General features: G+C 38.1%; 1 protein-coding gene across 8 annotated transcripts in view; it reads right to left on the reverse strand.

The window, feature by feature from the left end:
- Window positions 1-8,748: 8,748 nt before the first annotated feature.
- Window positions 8,749-27,172, reverse strand: part of pphln1.L (periphilin 1 L homeolog) — a 57,683-nt gene continuing 39,259 nt past the window's right edge. For 6 of the 8 annotated variants that reach the window (XM_018251132.2, XM_018251128.2, XM_041585192.1 and 3 more), the window contains 1 exon segment: window positions 8,749-9,346. In XM_018251132.2, the coding sequence (XP_018106621.1) occupies window positions 9,161-9,346 (186 nt within the window). In that variant the 3' untranslated portion in view covers window positions 8,749-9,160. 8 annotated transcript variants of the gene reach the window in all.

Genomic DNA, 27,172 nt, shown 5'->3' on the forward strand with positions numbered 1-27,172 from the left:
CTAGAGCTATGAGGTTGTCATAACAAATGAGTATGTGTTATCCTGAAAGGACCTCTCTCTCTTTAAAAGTAAATAAGGGATGGATTGCTGACACAATGCCCTTTGGTTTGTTCAAGACTAATCCCACTTTACTCAAAGTACAACCAATTACATTTCATCTGAATAACGTGGAATTTTACATATGACGATGTCTCAAAAAGTCAAGAAAATGAACTTTCTGAAGTCTGATAAGCTTATTTAAGGGGAAGTTCACTTTCACAAATCCTGGTGACTGATTTACTAATGATTCATTCCAGGAGATCCATAACTAATTCATCTGATTTTTTCTATAAATATGCCCCTTGTTGTTTTCAAAATGATCACTTCTAATAAACTTTTTTTTTACATTTTTTTTATTTTTTACCATTTTTCTAGAAATATGTTCATTTTGCATCCTCTTAAAACTTATTCAATTTGATACATTAAAGAATAAATAAACCTTTCATTTTACAATCCCTAATAAGTCTCTATAACAGCCCCTTGCCTCAGAGGCAACTTTAGGCGACTATTGAAAACTCATCGCCGCGTGTGCATTAGCGCAGGCGACTTTGTATTGTAACCTATGGGGAAAAACGCAGAGGCAGTTCGGGGAGATAGTCGCTCAAAAGAAGAGGCGATTAGTCGCCAGGCGACAAAAATCTCCCTGAATCTCCTCGTGTGGACTAGCCCTTAGGGTTGCACCATCTCGGGCTTTCAAGTGTTCAGCCAGACCCCAGAATCTGGGGAAATGGATTCTGCCGATGTGTGGTCACAAAATTGCTGGCACATTTTTACCATTATAGGTATAGGTTTTGGATTCAGTTTGGCAAGACTCTAAGGGGCAGATTTACTCGTGGGCGAAAATTTGCCAGCAACCGATTCACTCCTATCGCTACACTTTGGCAGACGAAAATTTGGTCAGACAACGCTAATTCACTCAAATGCGGAGTATCTTCGTGGGCGCCAAACGCTGGCAAATTTTTGCTAGCGTTACTTTGGCAATGCGAGCAATTGAAAGCAAAGATGCGCTAGCTTTCATTTCTGCCTATCGCATAGGGAGGGAAATTTTAAGTTGAATGGACGTATATGTTGCAGCAAATACATTACATTACACAAGTCCAGGGAAGCTTAATAAATAAAATAGAGTTGTTATAATGACCTAGACATTAGCCCAGTGTATAGTTTATGTTCCATATGTTAGGAAATATATGAGGGAACCTGGTTACCTTAAAACAATTTTAAGCACTTTTGCTGGCTATCACTCTGAAAAAAGGAAGACGCCAGAATTTTTTTCCGCTAAAAAATATGATGTAAGTAAGAAGAATGAGGAAGATCTATGCACTCCAGTGCACTTCACCTGGTCTGAGCTGGCCACAGCAAGTCTGGCAAAAGAGGTAACGTTCAGTAAATCCGTATTTCATTGAATTTGCGGAGTAACGTCCATTCGCCAGAGTGAAATATCGCCTGACGTTAGTGTGAATCACTGCTAGCGTCTTATCTCTTTCATTAGTGAAGTTACGCCTGCGCCCGGTAATGCTGGCGAATTGACTATAGCGTTGGCCACTTCGCCCTCGAGTAAATCTGCCCCTAGGTTTTGGACGAATCAGAATCCTGCTTAAGAAACTCAGATGAATCCCAAACTGAATCTGATTCGGTGCATCCCTGACTATTATGGTAATTGTACTCCCCCTGCCAACCCAAAGACGGGTCAGGTGATTGGCACTTAAAGTGCAAGTTTCCATGTTAGCCTCTGGAAGGGTATTGCAGGGGAATTTACTGGCCACGAGTTACAAACTGTGTGTGAGGCAAAACGGATCATGTGTCATTGCCATCAAGAGGCTGGTTGTGTTGGTGGAACTTTAATTGGAATGATTGGACCTGCTGCTTATGTGCTGATAGCATGAGACTTTAGGGTAGAGTAGGTAAACCAGTGCTATGCAGGGAAACACGGCTGATTTATTGTAGATTGAGCTGGGGAGTCCATAGAATATTAGCCTATGTCAGATAAACTCGTCTGTATTGTAAATCCTGAATGAAAAGAGCACACAGGGATTAAGAATTAAGATTTGTTTTCCACACTGGGATGAATTGTCTCATCTCTGAAAATAAACAAAAATGTAATCTCAGCCCCATAGTTTCAGTTACTAGTCTGTGATTATCTATATGAACAAAATGTATTTCCATAAATGACCAGAGCTGCCACTAAAATGGCTCATACATTGAAGCCAACTTCAGATTTAACAAATAATTACCAATTATTATGTTCTGGGTCTGTCTGGGCTGTTTTCACTGTCAGTCGAAATTCATGAACTTCATTATCTGAAACTGACAACATCCTTCTGTATGTATATATATATATATAGATAGATAGATAGATAGATATAGGAAATAACCCTTGTTGTAAAATATGATATTTAAAACCACCAAGGACATGATATTTATCAGCTGAGATCACTAAGCTCTGTTTATATGGAGCATATTCAGAATACAAATCCCTCTGTATATGTTTTATCAGTGAGGGATGTTTGAGAGGTGATTGCTGCTTTGGAGATTCTTTTAGAGCTGACCTGATGGCTCTTATATGTGGCCCCACAAACAAATCTGAAACATTATCAAGGTCTCTGCATTTGTTGATAGTAAAAAAAACAGATGAGGTTAGAAGTCAGGGCACACGCTCAGATTCAATTCTCCTCTTCTTCGGGGCGACTAATCTCCCTAAACTGCCTCCCGCCAACTAGAATGTAAATCGCCACGGGATAGGGTTGCCACCTGGCCGGTATTTTACCGGCCTGGCCAGTAAAAATGATGGTTGATCCCAATGTCACTAATAGGGAAAAAAGATAAATATATAGGAAGGCCGTTTTTTTCCAAAAAAGGTGGCAACCCTACGACGGGATGGAACTCTGAGCGCAACGTTTTCTGTTGAAAAATAAGCATTCAGAGTACCATCCCACTAGCAGTTTACATTCTAGCCGGTAGGAGGCAGTTCAGGGAGATTTGTCGCCGGGCGACTATTCTCCCCGAATCTAAGTGTGTGCCCTGACCCTAAAAAAGAACCACAATCTGAAATCTATCACCATTAGTGACCTTTGTGCATAACACATTTACTGACACTGCAGGTACAGTCTGCTTAAAGGGACACATCCAGAAATGTTGTTTGATATGGCTTTGGGAAATACATATTTCTAGGACTTCACATCAGGGTTAGGGATGTAGCGAACCGCCGTTTTGGTGTTTGCGAACGCCGTTCGCGAACACCGGCAAAAAATGCGAACGGTTCGCGAACCGTTCGCGAGCTTCGAACACCCGCAAAATCGTTCGATTCGAACGTTCGAAGGATTTTTCGTTCGATTCGAACGTTTGAAGGATTTTCATCGTTCGATCGAAGGATTTTCATTCGAATCGAACGGTCGAGGGATTTTAATCGTTCGAACGAATGGAAATCGTTCGATTTTAGCAGTCGAATGGTCGCGAACTCAAATTGCGAACGTTCCCAAACGTTCGCGAACATTAGGCGGACGCGAACGGTCGAAGTTCGCGCGAACAAGTTCGCAGGCGAACTGTTCGCTACATCCCTAATCAGGGTATCCAATGAAGTGAATATATAAATATGCCCCTTAGAATCCTTTGTTATGGAAGTGAAATCAGACGTCTCTGTTCTATCATGCTTCAAAGTGTTATACATGTTAATTATCTTCCTAACAAACATTCAGACGACAGTGGTCAGAGATCCTACCTGAAACTCATTGTTTACATCATTGTACAATTCTGAGCCATTAAAAGGATCAATTAGCAGAGTGACAACAGTGGTGGCCCCCAGGGCTGCAACTTGAAGGGCCCCCTCACAATAATTGTATTGTACGACACAATCTGACCCTGGACAAGAAAGTGAAAGGCCAGTGGTGATGTAGGTTCTTGCTCTGCCTGCCTACAAACAGGCCCAGTACACAGATTTTGGCATGCACAAGAGAATACATTTTTGCACCAAAATCTGCTCATGATGTGCTCAGAAAGGCTAATGCCAGGCCTGTCCATGCATTGGGAACACCGAGAGTTAATCAGCAGATTGGCCTGTTCTCCTGCTGTATTTATACATCCACTGGCCTAACCAGGGAAAGGAAACAAAAACACTGCAATTAGATTTCATTTTCATCAAAACGGTATATGTTTAGTAACAGAAATAGTAGTGACAGTCACCCATGGATATCATCAGATAGACAATACACGCAGAGATATTATCATCAGCTGACATTAATCTCCTAACCTGTCTGATTCACTAAACGACCATGGTACGAAAAATGTCAGGACAATCCACACATGATCTGAAACAAAGTTTCATGTGACTTTATCTTGGCCAGCTTTATTTACAACCCAATTATTTAGGAGTGCTGTTTTGCCATGTTATGAAGCCTATAACACTCGGTCAGGCAGTAAGTAAAGTTTCTGTACAGTTTGTGAGGTTAAGTCCTTCAGCCAACCTGTAGTATTTCCTTAGAGGCCAGTTGCTTTATTTTGTGCCTTTTGCAATCATGTGGAACCTGCATAACTTTCCCAACTAAGAGATCCATCCAGGAAGAAGCAAGAGATAGACCTAGAAGTCATGTAGAATCACATAAATGATTTCAGACTGCAATGCATCAACGGTCTACTCTACACAATATAACCATCCTCATCAGGCCCTGGCATTTCAAGTACACAGAGGCCCAACCAGCCCACTCCACAGTGACTGTCTATGGCATCTTACAGCAGCCCCTCTGGAATTTGTTGCAACTCAGCATTATCACACTGGCAAAATCTACTTTTTACCCCCCTCCCCCAATGCTGGTGGGAAGTTTAAAAAGAAAGGCAAGTGAAGCCCATTTATGTCCCAGAAAAGAGTCTGATGCTGTGTAGCTAACTCAATGTATGGCTTGGACCAATATAGCACGCTGTCCTTTGGTCACTAGTAGGCAGAAGACTGTGCGAGTTGCTACAAGTGTTCCAAACAAAATCCTGAACGTCTAAACATCTCAGCAACTCATGATGTGGTCTTGAATCTCTTAGCTGTCAATAGGGGGTTCATTATTCTCTATGCCAAGAATTAGTGATAACATAGTAAAATGTAATGACTTTTATGTGTGAGGAGGGTTCCACTGCAACAAAATGTTACCTGTGAGGGATGATTTGGGTTCAGGTCTAATAACGGACATGGGTAAGAACACTGATCTTAATGTGTCGGTTGCGAAATTCACAGAAGGTATCTTGTAATTTGATGGATTTGCCGTAATGCTGCCAAATTTCCAAAACTATTGCATACGTGGTAAAAAAAACTGGCGTTATTACGCTATGAACATCAAAAAAATGTCTTCATAGAGACTTAAAGGGCACCTGTTATGATGAAGTATTTTCCCGTCACCAAAGGTGCGGGGTAATAGAGCCTGCACACCAGTCGGGGAAAAATAGTAGTTCTTCTTTAAAACATTGCCACCCACTCCAGGAATGAGCTCCCAGTTCAAGCAACTACTGTTAGCCTCAACTGCCCCCAGCTTTGGTGGGGGAAAATATTTTAGGGCAACAGGTGCCCTTTAAGCCAAATTAACCCAACATTTTCATTATGGCAGAAAAAAATGTCTGTAAAAATGTCTTGGGTACGACTAATTCTCATTGTTGTGGGAGAGACTATGTTTGTGTCTTATACATACAACACAAAAATAGCCTCTCCCGCAACAATTTTTGAAAGGTGTCGGTAGAGGTGGGAAAAATTACGGAGAATTGGTCTGTGAATAAGCACATCCCCACGTGTCACATACCTTCACTCCTTGCCGCCACAATTGGGCCCAGGGGGAGGTTAGGAGGCAGGCGATTCTCAGGCAGGTAGCGGGTCTGGGTCGGCAGGACCCACTGGGTTTAATCCTGGTGTCCTGCCAGCCCAGCCTGACCCGGCCTACTACTAAATTCCCCTATCCAATACAGACTGCAAATAGTAAAAACTGATTTGCACACACGGTTCCGTTCATCTTGCTGTCAGACCCAACCAGGCACTATATATCTATAGGACCAGTCCTATAGATATACAATTGTTTTTAAATGACATATCTAAATTTGCTTACTTATCCTCTTGGCATATAAAAATGAATGATATAAGGAATCTTTATGGTGGACCTGCCAAGATTATGAGTAGAAGGAGACAAGTAGAGGGCAGGTTTTCTGTGGCCCCTTCTGTTGAAAACGTTATCAGTTGTAGGAAACATCTGCTGAGCAGAAGAGTTGGTAGGAGTGGCGGGAGATTGAGTGCAATACCCCCAGGCAAGTGAAGGCAATATCAACTTGTGCTCCCTTGGAAAGGGATATTTCTTTTATTCCTGATATTTATTCCTGTATGGGGATAATGATAAAAACATTACAGCATACTAGAGTCATGTTACAGTCAGTTTCAGGTAGAAGCCAGTGATTTAGCTTGTGACAAAAAAAAATATGATTTGTATAACTATGAACCCACTTTTTTTTTTTTTTGCTTTGGCAGTTAAGCAACTTAAATAAGAACTAATGAGAACATTATGGTTTTAACAAAGCTAATTTATTATGTTACGATGTTTGTCATGTCCCCCTTAACCTCCCTCCTAAACCTTTAACACAGCAGTTATCCATCAATGTTATCTTTTAACTTCGGCACCATAGAAATCAGTGAGCAGTTTGGAAAATCAGGTAAACAACACAAGTAAAAGGAACAAAATTAAAGCCACGCCGTCAATTAGTTAGATTTTTCAGCAGGCTGGAAATAGGCTAAAAAGGAATGCTGGTAACTCAAAAACCATACAAAATAAAGGTTGTGTAGAACCATTAACAAGAAAATCCCTGAGTTGGGAAGACTGCTACTCCAAGCAATACATCTACATAATTAAAATGGCCCTATTTGTAACAGGATATAAGGCCCTACGTTTACAAGATGGGGTCTGTAAAGTACAGAATTAACTTACCTGTTGCCTTAGACTACTATATTGGTAGTCTTATCACTGCTCTTAACTTCTTATTTAGTGATATGGTGAATATATAATTTGTGGGTTCAACAGAATACTAAACCAAAGCCAAACTATAAAACTTTAAAAGCCACCAGCTCCCAAAAAAAAAAAAAAACACGGAGGGGCACGGCCCACAAAAATCTTCAGAAGGATCCTGCGCTGCTCCCATTGGCATAGCAACCCCACCTGCCTGCCACTTGCTTGTACGGAGGGGAGATTTGTATGCAATAGAGAAAGCCAACACCATGGTCTGTGCCCTCTGCTTCCTCTAGTTCACCACTGAAATAACATCCTACTACAGTACAAAGTAATATATTTTTTTAATCTTCAATTGCTCAAAGGAGAAGGAAAGACTTGGTGTACTTTGGGGTGTTAGGCACCCCTAAGTGATTGTATTGACTTACCTGAAACCCTGGGCCAGTGCTCCTATCAGCAGAAAACTGCACTGGCCCGGGGTTATACCAGTGAGCACCATGGAGCGTTCCTCTTCCGCCGCCTTCTTTCTTCAAATTTCCCCAGGCAAATGCATGCGCAGTAGAACAAAATGGCCGACTTTTTAGATAAAGTTCGTATTTTCAATCCTTATTGGAATCTTTATATGTAACCCTGTGGGATCCTATAGAAACAATTACACGTTGCAACACTAGTATTTATGGAATCTCAGCAGGCTTGCAAACCTTATTTCCAGTGCTAACCTGGTGCATTCTTTTTCTCAAGAATAAAGGTTTAAGAAAAAGTACCCTGTACTAGTACAAATGATGTACCACCTTGTACTGGCCAAATGCAACCGTGGATTATACATTTTAAAAAATACAATGACCAGAAGCATGGTGTTATTTATGGCCCGGGAAAGAAATCAGATGAATCCTGGGTCTTTTTGCCACTTTCTTTTTTCCCTGTTACTTTTTGTTTAATTGAGAAAGGAGCCGAATTTATTAATGTTAATAAATTTTTTCCTCCCAACTGTATTTTTTTCAGTGCTAAAATTGTGTATCTACTAATTACTCTAAACCATAAAAACTATGGAAAACTCAAGATATAAAACTTTGCCATATAAAGGCTGGTAAGTCATGTAGAAGTCAATGGGAGTTGTTCCATTGTAAAATCTCTTTTTGCTTTAAAACCTTTAAAGTGATGATATGTGCGAAGATTCCCGAGAGATTAGTCGTCCAGCAACAAATCTCTTCTTCGTGCGTCTAATCTCCCCGAAAGGATTCCTGCCGACTAGAATGTAAAACGCCGGCGGGACGGCACTTGGAGCACTTCGTTTTCCGATGTCGCCCAAAGTTTCCTCGTGAGGCAACTTCGGGTGACTTCAGAAAACGAAGCGCTTTAAATGCCGTTTTGCCGGAGATTTACAGTCTAGTCAACGGGAAGGCTTTTCAGGGAGATTAGTCGCTTGAAGAAGAGATTTGTTGCTGGACGACTAATCTTCCCAGAATCTTAGCGTGGGTCACCACCCTTTTTCTGGGTGTGCCTCTGTACTACAGAGGGTTGGTAAATGAACCTGCTAAGTTAGAAACAGTAGAAAACAGAAATCAATTGAAAAAAAAATCCTTACTTGTTTTTTACCATTTGAAAAATGTTATGATTTGTAAAGGCAAATGGCCACTTAAATTATTTTGAAAATTGTGTTAATTTGAAGACAACACTGTTTAGGGAGACACACAAAAAAATACGGATACAAAAAAGGGGTTTAGAGTAAAAAAAAAAAAAAAAAAAAAAAAAAAAGAATTGGGTTCTTGTTTAATAATTTGAAAATAAAATAAAACAGAAAGCAACCGTTATTTAGGATTCACAGATTAGAAAAACAACAAAACAAGAGGTTAGAGGAATTTACATTTTGGAGATATACTTAACAAATCACTTAGAAATAATTAAGCAAAATTCACACCAATCTGTACATCAATCAAGTAAAGTATGTACCACCAAAAACACAATTTATACATAACACGTGCATACAAAATGTCCCAGGTCCTATGTAATTTGTCTAAAAAGAACCCACAGCATAATTCTTATTTTACTTATTTTTTTTTTTTGCAATATCCAAAATATTTTATATAGGATAATTATTATATAGACAGACAATGCAACTTAGGAAAATCTTAATTTAAAATCTGAAAAAAATGTGCTCTGTGAGCATCCTATACCAATTCCTGGTGTGCAGCATCATATTCTGTGATATACATTTTTAGCTCTTCAATGCATCTTTCCCCGATCTCGCTTAAATTCTGTCTCAAGGCAAACTGAATTTGTTTTTCAAGTGCGGGGTCCTTATCTATTAACATCTTCACAACCATGCCGAACGTCTCACAGTCCTGCCTATAGACCTGAAAGCAAGAGAGGATGGGTTATATTAAAATATGAAAATATTTGATTGGAAAAAAAATAAGGATTTTTTGTTAGAGATTCAAACATGTTGGTGGCAGCACACCCGAAAACACTGCAGCTGGGAGAATATGGTCTAAAATGATATAAGATTTATATCTACGTATGGAAGCTTCTATACTGCTTCTCCCTTCTGACACCCTTACTTGGTTTGATCACTTCTGAACCCTAAAGTGGCCATAGGCTTAACAATTACGATCTTTCTTGGAAAAGATCTTTCCAAGAAAGATTGTTCGTTTCAATACACACGTGTAGCGCTGAATCGTCAGATATACATATTGAAACAATAGAATTCTTCCTGTATCTAACGATTCAGCACTAAAAATGGCCGATGTTTGGGTTCCAACAGACACCCAATTGAAATTTTCCGTCCAGCCCAATCGACAAGGTGACCGATATCCAAGTCTTCTGCCAATATCGGTCGGCTCTTTTCCCACCATACACACTCCGAATATCGTACTTAAAATTAGTTTCGTACAATATTATAGGGGGATCTATGGCACCCTTTACAGATACAGGGATATAGAGAGAGAGAGAGAGGCTGATTGTTATCTCTTTGCTGATATAGATACCTAGTACATGAATAATACCCACATACGTATTTACTTGTTTAAAGGGAAAAGGCAGGGCAAACTGCAGAAACTTTGTATATTTTCCCTTTATTCTCAGTTCCCACAGCCACCCCAGGAACTCAAAAAGTAAAAGGTGTCGAGCTGTACAGAGACATAAACTGCAAGACAGACACAGAAAACAAAAGCTTAAATGTGACTCCGTCATCAAAAATCATGTGAAACAGGTCAGGGAGGCTTACATTACTTTATTTCTTATTTATAGAAAGAGGAACAAAGCAACAAACATCAATCACTTGCTGTATCTATAGAGCATGTAAAGCAATGTATGAACTTAACAATGAACTGCATTGCTGACTATGCAGGGAGGAAGCAGCACTGTGTTTTCCTTTCAGATTATCAATGGAAAAGCCTTTTTCCTATAAGGTGTTAAAGTTAAATAGAAAATGTTACTGGAAGACCATGACAAACTCTCTCTCTCGTTCCAATAAGAGAAATGCTACTGATTAAATCAAAGGGTCCCTGTAGTGGATTCAAAGAGAAGCAGCAGTTGTAGCGTATAAAGTGTTTAAGGACATTGCCCCACATAAACATTTGGAGTGCTTCCGTTAAACAGTCTTAATTAAAAACATCATTGCCCGGGAAGAGTTGTCGCTCCTTTTCCATTAGTGGTAAATTACAGAGGCAAATGACAGAGCTGTGTAGATGAAAAGCTTTGGCTCTGTATAATTTCATGTATGAATGGTGCTGCTGTAAGAAGCCAGTGTTGCTGCTAAACCTTTGAACTTGCCTTCAAAGCTCCAAATAGCAGCTCCAGGACAGGCTCAGGTTTTTATGAGATTATCATCTGAAAAATCTCTTGTGATGAGAGCTGAGGAAGTGACACGGTGATATGACATCATGTTGGGAGTGAGTATACACTTTCTCTAGCATGCTTCCCTCACCTCGTACATTTTGCAGGTCTATGCTTTTGGGTTGTTCACCTTTACATCATTCTAAATATTGAGATTTGCAATTGGATTTCATTTTGTTATTTGTGGTTTTTGAGCTATTTAGCTTTTTATTTAGCAGCTCCCAGGTTTGGATTTTCAGCAAAGTTGTTACTAGGGTCCAAATTACCCTAGAAACCATACATTGATTTGAATAACAGACTGGAATATGAATAGGAGAGGGGCTGAATTGAGAGATGGGTAATAAAAAGTGGCAATAATACATTTTTCGATGGGGCCAGTGACCCCCATTTGAAAGCTGCCAGAAAAAGGTAAATAGTTAAAAAAATAAATAAATAAAGACCAATTGAATAGTTACTATAGTTTGTTTGCTATTCCATAACATTCTAAAAGTTTACTTAAAGGTGAACCATTCCTTTAATGTGTCTTGGCTATTACTTATTATATGGCAAAACTGTGGGCTAGGTATAGTTCTAGATTGTATTGGACATAGTGGTGTGTGTGAGAGTTGTTTATGGCTACAAACAAGCTTATAAACATTGATCCCTTGCCAACATTTGCAGGGTTTCCCCATTTTTGAGCACAATGTAAGTAGATTTTAATTTATGTGATGCAATTTGTGCACGCAATGTTGTACAGTGACAGAACAGAAAGGACTCAATACAATAATAAAATACAAACCAATACAGAACACGGTTACATTTCAGATTAAGCACTCGTGTTAAAGAGTCAAGAGAAAAGAAAATTGTCAAGATTAAAATGTAACTAGCACATGTAATAAAAGGCACAACGTTTACCCAGGTGCAGTAACCTACAGCAACCAATAAGATATTTACTTTTAAACTGGTGACCAGGAAATGTTACCTGCTGATTGGTTGCTACCGGTAAGAAGACTATAGCAAATTTTGCACCCTAAACAACAAACCTGTTGTGTCCCCCCAGAATTCTCCACACAGTTCCAAAAATTGTGATGTGGAGGCACAAGGCTGTGATCAGCAATACTTCCCACCTAAAATAATCTGCTTTGTCCTATAACTATTTTAGGGCTGGTATGTTGTTTTTAAGTGAAAATAAAATGGCTAGCTTTCAGTTATCCATAGTTCATTTATAAAATGGGATGAATTGCTACACACACAGCACATCTGTACATAATTCTCTCATCTGACAAAACAAAAAAACTACAATCAAAGGTGGGAGCCAAATGTAAGGGCGCAGAATGGTGCAGTTTTCTACTAACAGGAGCACCAGCCCAGGGTATCCGGTAAGTCATTACAATCCTTGGGGTTGCCCTAACAATTGTCACCCTGCCTCGATTGGAGCTTTCATTCTCCTTTAAAACCTTTTATATAGTTAGGGATTCAATTTAATACTAGGGTCACTTGTGGTTTGTGTAATAATTGCACCCATGTGCCAAACCTGCAACACTTTTATAAACTAAAAATAAAGAGATCAGCAAGTATTTCTTGCAACAAGGGCATATTTCCCTGCTTCAGTTACTATATGCCAAGCTTTTCACGCTGAATTTGAATGCAAGATTATCTGATTACCGGTACTCAAACAAAAATAGGTGCTAATTTTTAAAAGTTACTTTGTGGCACCTATAAGAAAAGGCATAGCAACTTTTGGGAAATGAAGGCTCCCCTGCATAAGAAGCACAGGAAACAAGTCTCCCAAGGCTACTGTATGTGACACGTCCATGTTATGTGTGGGCACTTTCCAATGTACACAAAGGATACTTTGTTTAGGAAACACTCCGCCAACAGAAACCTGTAGGGGTCCAAAGATTCACAGTTAGATTTCCAAACAAAGAGTTGTTTTGTGGCAAAACAATCCTATTTTCATTTTAAAGGTTTTCCTCCGGGTTTGTACCAGTAGGTAGGTAGAGTGGATACAAGACCTTGTATTTTAAAGGCAAAATCGTTACTTTGCACGGGCATATTTAAGTAAATCACAAAAAGATCTGTTCCATCATAAAAAGAAATAAATGATTGCCATTGCACAATTTTATTAGTGTACCAAGCAGTGACATATGGACGCTTATCCTATAAAAGAAAGCATAAGTCTTCTGGTCTACTGATGGCCACTTTTTTGTGTTCACCAGTTGCTATGTGTTTTGTCATTGCTTTTAGTCAATGATTCAATTGCCAATGAAAAATATATGGATTTTAGCGCAACGTTGTCAACACTGTGGAAAATTTTAGTTGCAACTATTAGTTGCAATCTAGTGGTTTATGTAACCGAGGGCCTTTGTGTAGTGAAGTCATTTTATCCCCTAAACCATTTGACAACCTATAGAAAGCCATGACAATAAAACAAATAAATAGGGACGTGAATATACAGCCACACTAAGAAGGTGCCTTGGGCAATAATTTAAAGAGCATTCAGTTAACCTAGCAAAGTAAAGGTAAAGTATAATGAATGAAAGAGCATTTACAGGATGATGACAATCTGGGATGAAGTTTGCACTCTGGATCACCTACTCCACTCGTCCTTTATAAAAAGCAGCTCTCGGCACAGGAAATGAGCCATTGAGAAAGTGACATTTTTATTCCAAAGGCAATTGCCTCATATCGCTACTTAGATCTAATGACTTGAGAACTCTCCTTGAAAGGCAATATTTCGGCTGCAGGTGAAACCACCTGATAATTAACATTTTTAACAGTTCATTACATTTTTGTGCCATTGCCGATGAACACAAAGCCTGTTCAACTTTTCAAGGCAGAGGAAGACTAAATGCCCTTGTCTGTGCAGAGAGGAAATGGTTTTTAGCCACTCAATTTAATCTCAAAACCTCAATAGGAACCTTCCAGGTCACTCCTCAAACTGCCAGTAAATGAGCAGCCTTTGCTTGTCCACAATAACATTGCCCTGTCCCCACTTTGACATTTTACTGAATACTTGCCCACTTTTGAGGCAACACGAGTTATGTAATTTATATTGCTGCTTGATTCAGGTTCTATCAATAAAGAAAAATGTTTTAAATAGCAAATACAGGATTGCTGATGTCACTAAATGTTTTGCTTCACTATGGAAAAACAAAAATAAAAGGACAGGCACATTTATAAACCCAGTGTGCCCAGGCCCTCATAGGCCAGAGGATGCCAGTAGTATCGGAAAGGAGGCACAAGGGGGGTAGATGTCGGGAGCAGGACCCTGTTGGTTGCAAGGAGGGCCCTTAGTGTCAGAGCCCCGGTGAGCCCCCAATGCCCCAGTCCGACACTGGGAATCAACACCATGATCAGTCAGTGTATTAGACCGACTTCTGATCCTGGTGACTGGTTTAATCATTTTGCACACATTTGTCTGCAAAACGGCCTGCTGAGTGTTGTACTTTGAACTTCTATTGACAATATGAATTTTTAACATACTGCTGGTCTCAGGAGAAGGAAATTCTGTACCAGTCTACTAGGAGGAGTCAAAGAGGGGAACTACCAAATGTATTAAAGGAGTTGTTCACCTTTGAGATAACTTTAAGTATGTTGTAGAGAGAGAGAGAGAGATATTCTGAGATAATTTGCAATTTGTTTTCATTTTTTATTATTGAAGGTTTTTGAGTTATTTAGCTTTTTATTCAGCAGCTCTTCAATTTGCATTTTAAGCGATCTGGTAACCAGGGCCCAAATTACCCTAGAACCATGCATTGATTTGAATAAGAGACTGGAATATAAATAGGAGAGAGTGTGAATAGAAGGATCAGTAATAAAAAGTAACAATAACAATACATTTGTAGCCTTACGGAGCATTTGTTTTTTTTGGAAGGGGACAGCGACGCGATTTGAAAGCTGCAAAAAAATCAGAAGAAAAAGACAAAACTATAAAAAATAATGAAAACCAATTGAAAAGTTGCTTAGAATTGGCCATTCTATAACATAATAAAAGTTACCTTAAAGGAAAACTATACCCCCCAAACAATGTAGGTCTCTATTAAAAGATACTGAGTAAAACAGCTCATGTGTAAAACCCTGCTTCATGTAAATGAACCATTATCATAATAATATACTTTTTTAGTAGTATGTGCCATTGGGTAATCATAAATAGAAAATTGCCATTTTAAAAAATAAGGGCCGCCCCCTGAGATCGTAAGATTCACTGTGCACACATACAAACCACATGTAAGGTCACATGAGCCAATTAACAGACAGAGTTCTGCCTTTTGCTTCCTCACTTCTTCCTGTTACAGTTAGTGTTGTAGTATTTCTGGTCAGGTGATCTCTGGGGCAGCACAGATAGAGTCACGAAATGGTGGTTCAAGGCAAGAGATGTAAAAGGGCAATATTTATGTAAATATATATTCCAGTTTTGTAAGATTCTTTAATATGCCACTTAATATGATATGAACTATCTGTTGCTTAAGTATTCATTTTGGGGGTATAGTTTTCCTTTAAGGGTGAACCACCCCTTTAAATTCAGGGTGAATTAGATACTCAAACTGGAAGTGTTAAGGACTAATCTAAATAGTATACAGTAGTATAATTCAGTATAATAGTTCAATTAGGTATTATAATCTTCCCCCGTTACCCAAACCTTTGCATATTTAAATTCTTAAAAGCTAAGTGCAAAACTAAAGGCTAGCAACTGACTGGATGTACATTTTACAAGCCCCATACATTCAGCCACAATAAATGAATGGTATTAACATACAGGAAGCAATTAAAAACATTCTAGAACCACACCCTGCTACAGTTACTTTTAACAAAACTTCTCTCTATAGCAATTTCATAAGTCATTTTAGTGCAAGGTTTACAGCTTTGTCCAAAAACAAGAAGAGCACTGTATCCAGCAGCATGTTACTTTGTTTCCTTCAGCTTCTTGGAAGAACTTAAAAGAAATCAACTCTTCCAACTGGATTTTCATCCTTTGCTCAGGAAAAAAAAAAAAGTGATGAGGTCCCAAAAAATGCAAAGCATTGTTAGAAAACAGGGTGTGGTGCTGTAAGAAAGCGGGCAAATACCCAAACCAAATGCACTGGTGAAAAAGCACCAGCAACAATAGGTTCTGATAATCAGACTCACATTCACAGAACATACATATTTAATACATACATTTTGCAGAACTAGGAATTGATTACTTTTTTTAAATGGGAATTGTAGTGAAAATGAACATTTAATATAAGCTTCATCATACTGAAATAAGACATTTTCTAAATATAATCAATTAAATATTCTGACCGGTTTCTGAAATAATCAACTTAGGCTTCCCTCTCCTCCTTTCTCTTCATTCTGTCTTCAAGCAGGAGTTGGGAGCCTGATTTTGAATGACAATTAAATCTAATACAACCTTTAGGGGGCTCATTTTGCTTAGAAGATTTCTTAGAGCTCACTCTTTCAAATCACCAGAAATCCTGTCTCTCTACATACAGGGTTTGTGCCAGTCAGTAATTTAGTCTTGTTTGTGCTGGAGTCGGCTATTTGAATGAGCTCTAATTCATCTGCTAGGAAAGGGAGCCCTCCTAAAAGATATATTGGATCGAACGGTCAATCAAAATCTGACACCCAACTCCTGAACGAAGACAGAATGAAGAGAAATGGAGAGAGGGATAGAGAAGAAAAACTTAATTATTTCAGAAACGGTACTGAATATTTAAATGATTGTACTTAGACAGTTTCTTATTTCAGTAAAATGAAGATTACATTTTAAATTTGCGATAGTTCCCCTTTAAAAAATAATTTGTTACTTCTGCAAAATGTATGTATTGAATATGTGTATTTTGTAAATATAAGAACCTATTGTTGCCTGTGCTTTGTCACCAGTACATTTTGTTTGGGTATTTGCCCGCTTTCTTTCCAACAATGCTTTGCATTTTGTAGGACCTCATCACTTATAGTTCCCCTTTAAGTTTATAATCCGTTATGAGGTTTCTATATACAGTAACATTTTTAAACAGCAGTAACCATTTTTTAAGGAAGATGGATACTGTTCTATGCCAATATATCAAACAGATTTACCACTCGTACCCCTTATATAGTTCAAGAGTCAGCTTGCAGCAAACATGGTGGAAGATAGGCTGCTAACTGATAAGGCACTGGCAGGAGCCAGGGAAATGAGAGTTGGGAGATGAGGCAGTTGAGTTACAGATAGATTTGTTAACGTTAAAAGGGGGGTGGGGAATGGAAGGGCAAGATTGTGGGCCGCAGCCAGTTCACTACAACAAATCTGTCATGTTACGTGAATATGTGAGACCAGTTCTACGTTAGCACGTTTGGAGCAAACCGATTCACAATGCAACTTGGTGTAGAGTTGATCTTGTATCGTAAGGACGCAGGAACAATACAAATGCAAGGCAGGTTGGACAAAAGGGTATTTTGTTATTAGAAGGGTGGGTAGGGTTATCTGTCAACATGTGAAATAGTGAAAATGTTGGTTGGCACACTCACAATGTTGAAGGTGGTAGTGCTGGGAATTTTTATGGCAAGCAACATTTTGCCTAATACAAGCCTGCAAAGTAATTAAACTCACCACACACACGATTATGGCAAGGAGTAGGTGGAGAGAAGTGTATCTGTTCTCTTCTGCAACCCGTTTATCTTCACTGAAAACGACAGCTTCCACTTGAATACAGGTACCTGCACTCAAATGGAAGGTGCACTACTCAGTGCAGATAAATGGAGCTGGAGAATAGAGCAGATCCGCTAATCTCAGCTTGCAAAAAAAACACAAGCTGAGAGCAGTTCTCAGTGCAGATAAATGGAGCTGGAGAATAGAGCAGATCCGCTAATCTCAGCTTGCAAAAAAAACACAAGCTGAGAGCAGTTCTTTTATATGACAAGTTATGTTTTGACTGCCTTACAGCAGAACCATTTTCTATTTTCTTCACAACTTTTAGGGTAATGTTCAAATAGTTAATTGTTGCCACAACTATTCTTGGAAAATAGTGTTCAGAAAAAAACACTAGGAATTGATTGCTCTGTTAGTGCACACTGAATATAAGTGCAACTGTCAACTGCAATTGTTTTCTGGCGATACCCTTTGTTGCATTCCTCCAAAACCACACCAATAAGAATTTTGATAAATGGGCCTCCATGGTTCTGTGAATTTTGCTAAAATGTAATCTATACTGACAGTTTGTATATTGGAGTTACTCTATTTATTGCATACCCACAGGCACATATCTATCTTAAAAACCGCTCAGCATCTAACAGAACTTATTGGAACAGTGATTCATCATACACCAATGAAGTCAAGTTTCGGTCATATAGTTTGACTCATTTTTAGGTTCAGTGGTCTCAGACTCTAATGAAATCGAATTCTTTGAAGTCGCTGTTTTTAATGAAATTTTATATTTTTGTTAAACAAAGCAAAATTAATTTTCATTTTGAAATTAGCAGCAGTGGAAGTTGTCCGGGAAGGACAGACCTATTAAGGTGTTTTCTGTCCCCAATGAGTCACATAGACAACATTGCTGCAGACTAATCCTCACATCCGTGTCCTATGAAATGTTGTTGGAAGAAGTCTCAGCCATCAGGTTCACATTTACAAATGAAACCCCCCGAAATGTATTCATTAGTTACATGCATTTAAATAAATTACAGTGCATTCAAAGTCAGTACGGAGTGTAAATTAGCAGATCAATAGCTGAAGAAGAGCAAGTCCAATTAAAGCTGTAAAATTCCATGCCCCTATTGTAAAATGTAAAAGTTCTGGTCTGCACTTGAAAAGCCAGAGTATCGCTGAACAAACACTTCTAGCTCCCACACTCTCCTTAGCTCAGTTTTATTGCCAGCCCCTACCTGATGGTGTTCTAAACTGCCCAGAACATCTGCTCTCCAATCAACACAAATAAGACAGTGGAAGATACAGTCAAATATACACTAGGGGCAGGTTTGCTGGGTTACATTTGGTATTTAGAGTCCTTTCACTACAGGAGATTCCAAACACACAAAAACTAGAAATAGCTGGAGTTTCAATTAGAAATCTTTGTAAATAAGAGCATCAATAATTAGGGAATGACATTCAATCCTTCAAGAACAGTGTAACAATTACACGAAGAACAGATTCTATAGACAAAGGGACAAAACATTAAAGGGGAAATTTATCCTTAGAATAACTCTCTATACAATATTGGTTGGCTTATTCCTTGCAAATGTAGTTATTGTTCGCTATTTTAACTTTATTTTTTTTGTTGTAAATAATTGTGCTTGTCCCCATCTTAAAATGTAATATACTTTCCAAGGTCACAGACAATAGCAGCAAAAAAGTGATTGCATAAGAAGCTACATCATTTTTTTTTATAAACACATATGTAGAAAGTGCAAACATATTCCACAGTGCTGTATGGAAGAAGGGTGCAATCATCAAACAAATATGGGTATGAGATCTCTTATCCAGAAACCCATTACCCAGAAAGCTTTGAATTTTGACAAGGCCATCTCCTATAGACTCCATTTTTATCAAAATTTTTAACATTTTTTTTTTCTCTGAAATAATAAAAGACCTTGTACTTGATACCCCCTACGATCGAGTTAATCTTTATTGGAGGCAAAACTAACCTACTGGGTTTATTCAACGTTTAACTGATTTATTTGTGGACTTAAGGTATGGAGGATCCAAACTACAGAAAACCCCAGGTCCCAAGCATTCTTGATAACAGTCCCCATACAAACTAATACAGTCAGAGAGTAAAGTGCCACCTGCTTAGTAAAGCTTACAATCTACAGATTTCACACTAAAAAACTTCATTTTAATTTGCTTGCATTTCTTTGGATGACTTCTCCTATGATTCCCACCACTGTTGCCTGACTCACAGCACCAAGATATAAATGTAATTTTTGTATCCCCCCCCCTTTTTCTTCTTTTTTTTTTTTCCTTTTCTGTTTATTGTTTATTCTGTTTTTTGTGTGAGAAAAAATAAAGAAAGAAATTAAAAAAAAAGATATAAATTGAAATTGCTATTGCTAAACAATGAAGAATAATTGCACTAGTGCCATCATAATACTTCAAGTTAATTTTAAGGTAAACTACAACTTGAGTAAATAAAGTAATTAAAACACAAAGTGTTTTCTACCATGCCTATTCATATATAAATGTACAGATTCTGTACTTTAAGAACTAGGTCTTGACTCGTCCTTGCAGGAATGGTCACGGTCTGTATTTCACGCATGTCAACAACGACAAGTTGCAGAATATTGAATGGATTATATTTGGAAAATTATTCCAGGAAAAATAAGTTGCTTTCTTTAGGATAATTTTAGTATGGATTGTGCCTACGATAACAGATTTTAAAACATTAGTGCCAGGATGCTTTTTAAAGTGACACAGACTCATTCCTGAAAAATCCTGTAATCAGTATGAGTCTTTGAGGTGGGACTTTGGCTGCTTTGTCGTCTGTGGAAAAATGCTCTCCCTGAAAAGCAAACTATGTATCAATTGCAAGCTGTGTCGATATTCCTGGTTTCTTTTTGAGAAAGTTTTAAAAATCAGCTTTAAGTTAGTGCCACACATAGCGGATCTTCTGCGGTAAAGTAACTAACTGACCAGCTTAACCCATGCAGAATGTGCCACAGAACAGCCACATAACACTTAAAAACTAAGGCTTGTGCCAAACATACCGGATCTCGGGCTGCAAATAAATGCAGGCAGAGAATCCGCTCTTATGATGAGAATCAGCCCCTATCTTGCCTGTACCTGGAACCATTAAGTCAACCTGGGTGCAGGCACATGTGATGGATTTTGGTGCCAAAAGGAGAGAGTGAGTGCATTTTAGTGCCAAAATCCACTGTGCAGTGCTATTCTGTGCAGAATAACTGCATATACATTTCCAAAACACTTGAAGCTGAAATCCTTTGACACATGTGTAAGCTTACCACTGTCAACGTTGGGCCCGGGTGCTCATGCCCTAGACCTTCAGCAAAGGGGAGTCATGGAAAATTATAATTGTAGGCAGGCACCAATCCGGAACACCAAAAAGTAGAATCCAGGAGCGTAAAGTTTAAATAGTACAAAAATGTATTTTACATTATGGATAAAAAAATAAAAGCCTTACACATTTTGTGGCACTTAATTGGCGACACAAAAAGTGCAAGGCTTTTATTTTTTATACATAATGTAATGTAAACTACTGTAAATGTTTGTACTATTTTAAAACTTTGGGCTCCTGGATTCTACTTTTTGGTCTTCCTGATAGGTGCCCGCCTACAATTACAATTTTCCAGAATAACTGCATATTTTCTCTACTTTTCTGTGCAGAATTACTGCATACTTACCTCTACAGGCATTTATCTGCAGGTCAGTGTCTGTTATGTGTGGCACTAGCCTTGGAGTTTAAGTGTTAATGCGATTGTGTGGCTTATGTGTGGCAATAGCCTTGGTGTTTAAAGGAACAGTCCGGTGTGAAAATAAAAACTGTGTAAATAAATAGGCTGTGTAAAATAAAAAATGTTTCTAATATAGTTAGTTAGCCAAAAATGTAATGTATAAAGACTGGAGTGAACAGATGTCTAATAAAACAGCCAGAATCCAACTTCCTGCTTTTCAGCTCTATAACTCTGAGTTAGTCAGCGACTTGAAGGGGGGCCACATGGTACATTTCTGTTCAGTCAGTTTGTAATTGATCCTCAGCATTCAGCTCAGATTCAAAAGCAACAGATTTGACCCATGTGGCCCCCCTTCAAGTCTCTGATTGGTTACTGCCTGGTAGCCAGGGTAACCAGTCAGTGTAAACCAAGAGAGCTGAAAAGCAGGAAGTAGAGTTCAGACTGATATGTTATACATCAAATCACTCCAGCCTTTATACATTAAATTTTTGCCTAACTAACTATATTAGAAACATTTTTTATTTTGCACAGCATATCTATTTACCCAGTTTTTATTTTTAAACTGAACAATTCCTTTAAGTGTTAATGCGATTGTGTGGCTTATGTGTGGCAATAGCCTTGGTGTTTAAGTGTTAATGCGATTGTGTGGCACATTCTGCACGGGTTAAGCTTTGCTGGTCAGTTTTTCAGTTCACCGCAAGGAAAGCTCTGTCGCCTATTTTTAAACAGACAGTATCATGCATCAACAGCTGTTTTGGAGGGATGGGATGGCAGCAGAGGGGCACTTTTCAGATAGGAGAGAAGCCTAATGTATGAGAACACACATTTTTCAGAAGAGATTCTTTGGGCATTACACACCGAAAGTTATATGCATCTGCTTTACAGATGTAGAGAAGATAGCACTGGCCGTTCAATGGAGGTTAAAGAAAAGTGGGTCAGGACATGGTGTGTCCATTTCTACAAGGTGCATGGATGGGTAGAAAGAGATAAAGTGACATGTTAAAGGTCACAATAAACCAACACCAGTATATAAACCAGGATTTGAATCATCGCTGTCAGATCACATTATTCAATATGTAGAGCAACAAATCAGTATTGCTGCACATGCACAAAACGAGTGAACACCTTATGTCAGCACAATTAAAAAAAATATATATGACTTGAAATAATAAAGCTGAATAAACAGCTTTGATTAGTTTAAATTTTTACGTTTAACAGGACTGCAAAAAGAACTTAAGTTTTATTTGGCTGGCTAACTCCAGATTCAAGAAATGTGGATTTGGCAACAATTTCCTCTAAATCTTGTTTCAATTATGGTACTGGGAGAGGCAAGGGAAGCTCAGTGTAACTGAAGCATTTTTGATTTTCAGCGAGAAGGCGGACTGTAGAGTAGGTGTAGAATGATGATGTGTGGGTAGAGGAAATTCATAACTTGCTGATTTTATCTTTATAAAGAACAAGTACAATTATGCATGGAACCAGGCTGTTTCTAGCAAATACTGGTTTCCCACACATAAAGTACTCTGTGGAAATGAGATCCAACTAAAGTACCAGAAAGCATATTATGTACTCTAATTCTAGCTTCCTTAAAGAGTGAAATTCATTTTAAATAAAGGCTCACATTTATCAAGGGTTTATAAAAAGTTTGCCACAGGTCACTATAAGAAAAAAAAAAGCTTTACATCTCACATTTGAGTCAAATTTCGCCTGCTCTAATAGGCCGATTCCAGCACAAATTGGCAATTTCAGTGTACTACTGACAGGCAGCATGGTTGAGTGGTTTGTTGGAAATGATTCAGTAAGCTTAGCAAGAACACTCAACCCTTGTATATCTGGAAAGCTAGAATTATATTTTTAGAATTTTTTAAGCATCCACAAGAGTTTGGGTGCATGTTTAGATCACAGACAGTGATCTTTGTCTACAACTGTTCCTTTAGGGTGGTGGCACTCGATAAGATTCCAGGGAGATTAGTCGCCCAGCGACAAATCTCCTCTTCTTCGGGCGACTAATCTCCCCAAATGCCTTCCCACCAGCAAGAATATAAATTGCTGGCAGGATGGCACTCGGATCACTTCATTTTCCACTATGAGCCCAAAGTTGCCTCATGAGGAAAATGAAAACCAAAGGGATCAGAGTGCCATCCCACCATCAATTCACATTCTTACCAGCGGGAAGGCATTTCAGATTAGGACAAATTTTCTCTTCTTTGGGCAACTAATTCCCCTGAAAATGCCTTCCCGCCGGCAAGAATGTGAATCACCTGCGCAAAGGCATATTCAGGGGGATTAGTCACCAGAAGAAGAGGAAATTTGTCACTGGGCAACTACTGTAATCTCCCCGGAATCTTAACATTATCCATAATGGTGGTGGCATATGCCAAGATTCCCATAACGAAAATGTATTGAACCAATAGTAAAATATAGTGAATATAATAAAATAATGTGATAAGCATAATTGTGAAGGTTCAGTGGGTGTGTTTGATTTGACTTGTTCTGCATGGACGAAGAAAACAGGATGTACCTTCATGTGACACCAATTGTTCAACACATTACTAAAATGTCATTTATATTCCATGTTTTCACAATATATTTTGAAGCTACAATGAATTGCATGGGAGTTTTACATACATTTAGTTTAGAGTGTTAAAAGAAAACCAATAAAGACTTTCAAGTAGGTTTCTTACTCACTTTAAAATAAAAAAAAAAAAGTGACATGTGACCTTCTGGAATTGGAAATTCACTGGCACACAGGTAGTACTAGCAGGGTAAACCCTTGCTATTTTATCAAGCATATGCTTGATAAAGGGGGTTACCCCGAAACGTTGCATGCTGCAAACCATTGAATAAAATAGCAAGGGTTTACCCTGCTAGTACTACCTGTGTGCCAGTGAATTTCCTTTTGATTCGTCAATTCAAGGTGGGACGCCGATTCTACCATTGCTGTGCACCAGGGACTATCTTCTATCCAAGGCTAGGGTGTGCGAGTGCATTTGCTAATCTTCCTTCAGGAATTGGAACTATTTTACCAGTAACAACCCCTTAAAAACTGGTCTATGCCCATTTATTAAATGCTTCAGAAAAGCAAACAAAAGTTTTGTATACCGACATCTGAACCTTTTTAGTCATTTAATCAAAACATCCCTCTAGGTAACCGCTTAGCATAATAAATATGAAAATAAATATCCTTTATCTTTTTAAGAGTATATTTTAGCCTGTACTTACAGTATACAGATTAAATCTGAGAGTTCAGAGGTGGAAAGCTTCCTTGCCATAGATTTATAGAGAAAATATTTCAGATATTTTAAACAATATAAATGTATTTATAAACATATTGATGGTACCTGACAAGCTGCCCATGATAAATGTAAATGCAGCACAAAAAGGTAAATAAAACATTTACCATACATATTATATGCAGTACAGGTATGGGATCCATTATGCAGAAAACCATTAGCTCAGAATTACAGGAAGGAAGTCTCCCATAGACTCCATTGTGATCATATAATCTTAAAAATTGTTTCCATTTTCTCTGTAATAATAATACCAAACAAATTGCACGGAAAATCTGCACATTGTGGGCAACCAGGTGCTAAAAATCAATCCCCAAGCTGAAACAGACATTAAAAGCAGAATTCCAAAGGCAGGGAAACTGCTCATACCAGTGGTTGTTGAAAATGTATATCTTTTAATGTATGGCACTCCTTGAATATGCAAAAAACAAACATTTTTACATTAATAATACAGATATGGAACCGGTTATCCAGAATGCTCAGGACAATTATTTTCTTTTTCTCTGTAATTATAGAACAAATAGGATTTGTGTATGGGTGTATATAATACAGCGTGTTTATACAATATTTGACTAGAATATACATTCCCTGTGTGTCCTTTTTCATGATAGTAGCAGTCTTAAGCTGGTCATAGATGCAAAGATCTGTCTGTCTGGCTAGCCACCATTTTTAAGGACAGTTCCCTTGAAATGCAGATTGTTTAACCAGGCAGTTTACAGGAAATAACCTTAAGTGCCTTACTTAACAGAATAACACCAGTCATTAGTAAATGACAGAAACTAAAAAAGAATATTATAGTAGACTTAAGATAGAGGTAAAGATGTAGTATCCCACGGTAGTAAAAACAGATAAACACTGCACTCACAATACTGAAAGATCAGTGTAGGCAACTGAACCTTGACAGAACGATCATCAGTGTCATAAAGATTCACCGACTACTTAGGAGTCTTCCACACTTCTTGGTCCTGCCACTAACAGTTCCTTGCTCACTAGCCACTACTAATCTGTGCCTAATGTTATAAGAGAATAATACTGTGGTTTACTACAGAATAGATGTGTTTTTCTTTCTCTGAATCATTTTCTTTTTCTCTATATTTAGGTGGTTAAGTAGCCAGCTCCCACTGGTAGAGAGTCACTCTAGTGTGAAAAGGGGGAAACAGTCTAAAATTAACCCCAATATATTCTGTATTTCCAGCAACATACACAATTCACATTTGTGGCAATATCTGTCCTGCTAATGGATAGCTGAGAGTGTGTGACAGAACCTAGACAAACCGGTTACAACTTTTATTTCAATTCTATATTAAATACAACACATTCACTGACTTTGAATATATAGATAGTAGACTCAATGAAAAATTGTCAAGTATGGAATATTTCAGCCGACTTAAAAGATACTGAAATACTGTATAACTTTTAAATGCCTGACATGCTAGAATACCGAAAAAGTTGAATGCACAGACTTTAATCATCGCTCACATTAATGCATTGGGATTCTAAGATAAACTAGAAAGATGTAAGTCTGCCATTCACAACTATTTGAGACCGATTTATCATCCACTTCTGGCAATGCTCAGCTGTACGCAAGCAAATCTATACACAAGTACAAACGCGTCGCAATAGAACAAACTTGGCACGCTGCTAATCAGAAGTAAAAGCTGGTGACTCATACATTATTTATTCATTTTGTATTGTGGCAGCTCTGAAGAATCTTTTTATCCATTCACAAACCTATAACGGTCAGCATTAAATTCATTTATAATAATTTACTAAACATGTGTAGGAAACAGCCTCTCTTTAAATAACAGGGGGGAAAGCATATGAATTAACAGATTATGAGGTCCACTTCAATGGAAGAAACTTTGCTATCCTACAGAGCTTTAAATTCCCCAAAGGCACCTACAGTTACACCCCCAACATCTTTAGATCAGCCCTGTCCTTTTTATTATGACCAAAGTAACCAAATGTAAAGGTTGTCGCTAAGATGATGACTTTGGGTTCTATGTAACTGTAAGTACTGTATGGAGAGATGAAGAGTGTGCATTGTTCAGCATGAACTCACTTCTACAAAAATAAAAAGAAATACATGACAATATCTGACATAAAACCGAAAATCTTTTCTTTTGTTCCCAAAAATGTCTTAAAATAATCAGAGTACATTGTATCTAATCCCAACCAAGATATTTTTAATACTTATTGGAGGCAAAGCCATCCAATTAGGCTTAATTAATGTTTAAATTGTATTTTATTAGACTAAGTTATGGGGGATCCAAATTACAGAAAGATCCTCTTATCCTGAAAACCCCAGGTCCTGAGAATTCTGGATAACAGGTCCCATACTTGTAGTTGGTATCTAAAAATTAATTCTGTAGCCATAACAGTTATCTATTGTAAAGAATCAGCAACAGAAATGTATAATAGAGAGATTTTAAGTTTCATTTGCACAGATATAGAGCTCATATGATGGAAGGCATTACTATGTCTAAATAGAAGACACCCATTCTCTTTTCTTACACAGAATAAAGCACAGGGAATATTTGTGTGAATTAACCTGCAAGAGAACAGCTTTCCATAGCTTGCAGAAAAACTGCCACTGATTGTATGAATGTTTATTCATGGGATGATCTACTAGATGAAGTAATCCAGTAATTAAAAGCATACACGTAACAATTATGATCTTTCCTGCAACCATTGATCACAGGAAAGTTT

Source organism: Xenopus laevis, chromosome 3L (genome assembly GCF_017654675.1).
Source record: "Xenopus laevis strain J_2021 chromosome 3L, Xenopus_laevis_v10.1, whole genome shotgun sequence".
In the NCBI taxonomy this organism is placed as follows: Eukaryota; Metazoa; Chordata; class Amphibia; order Anura; family Pipidae; genus Xenopus; species Xenopus laevis.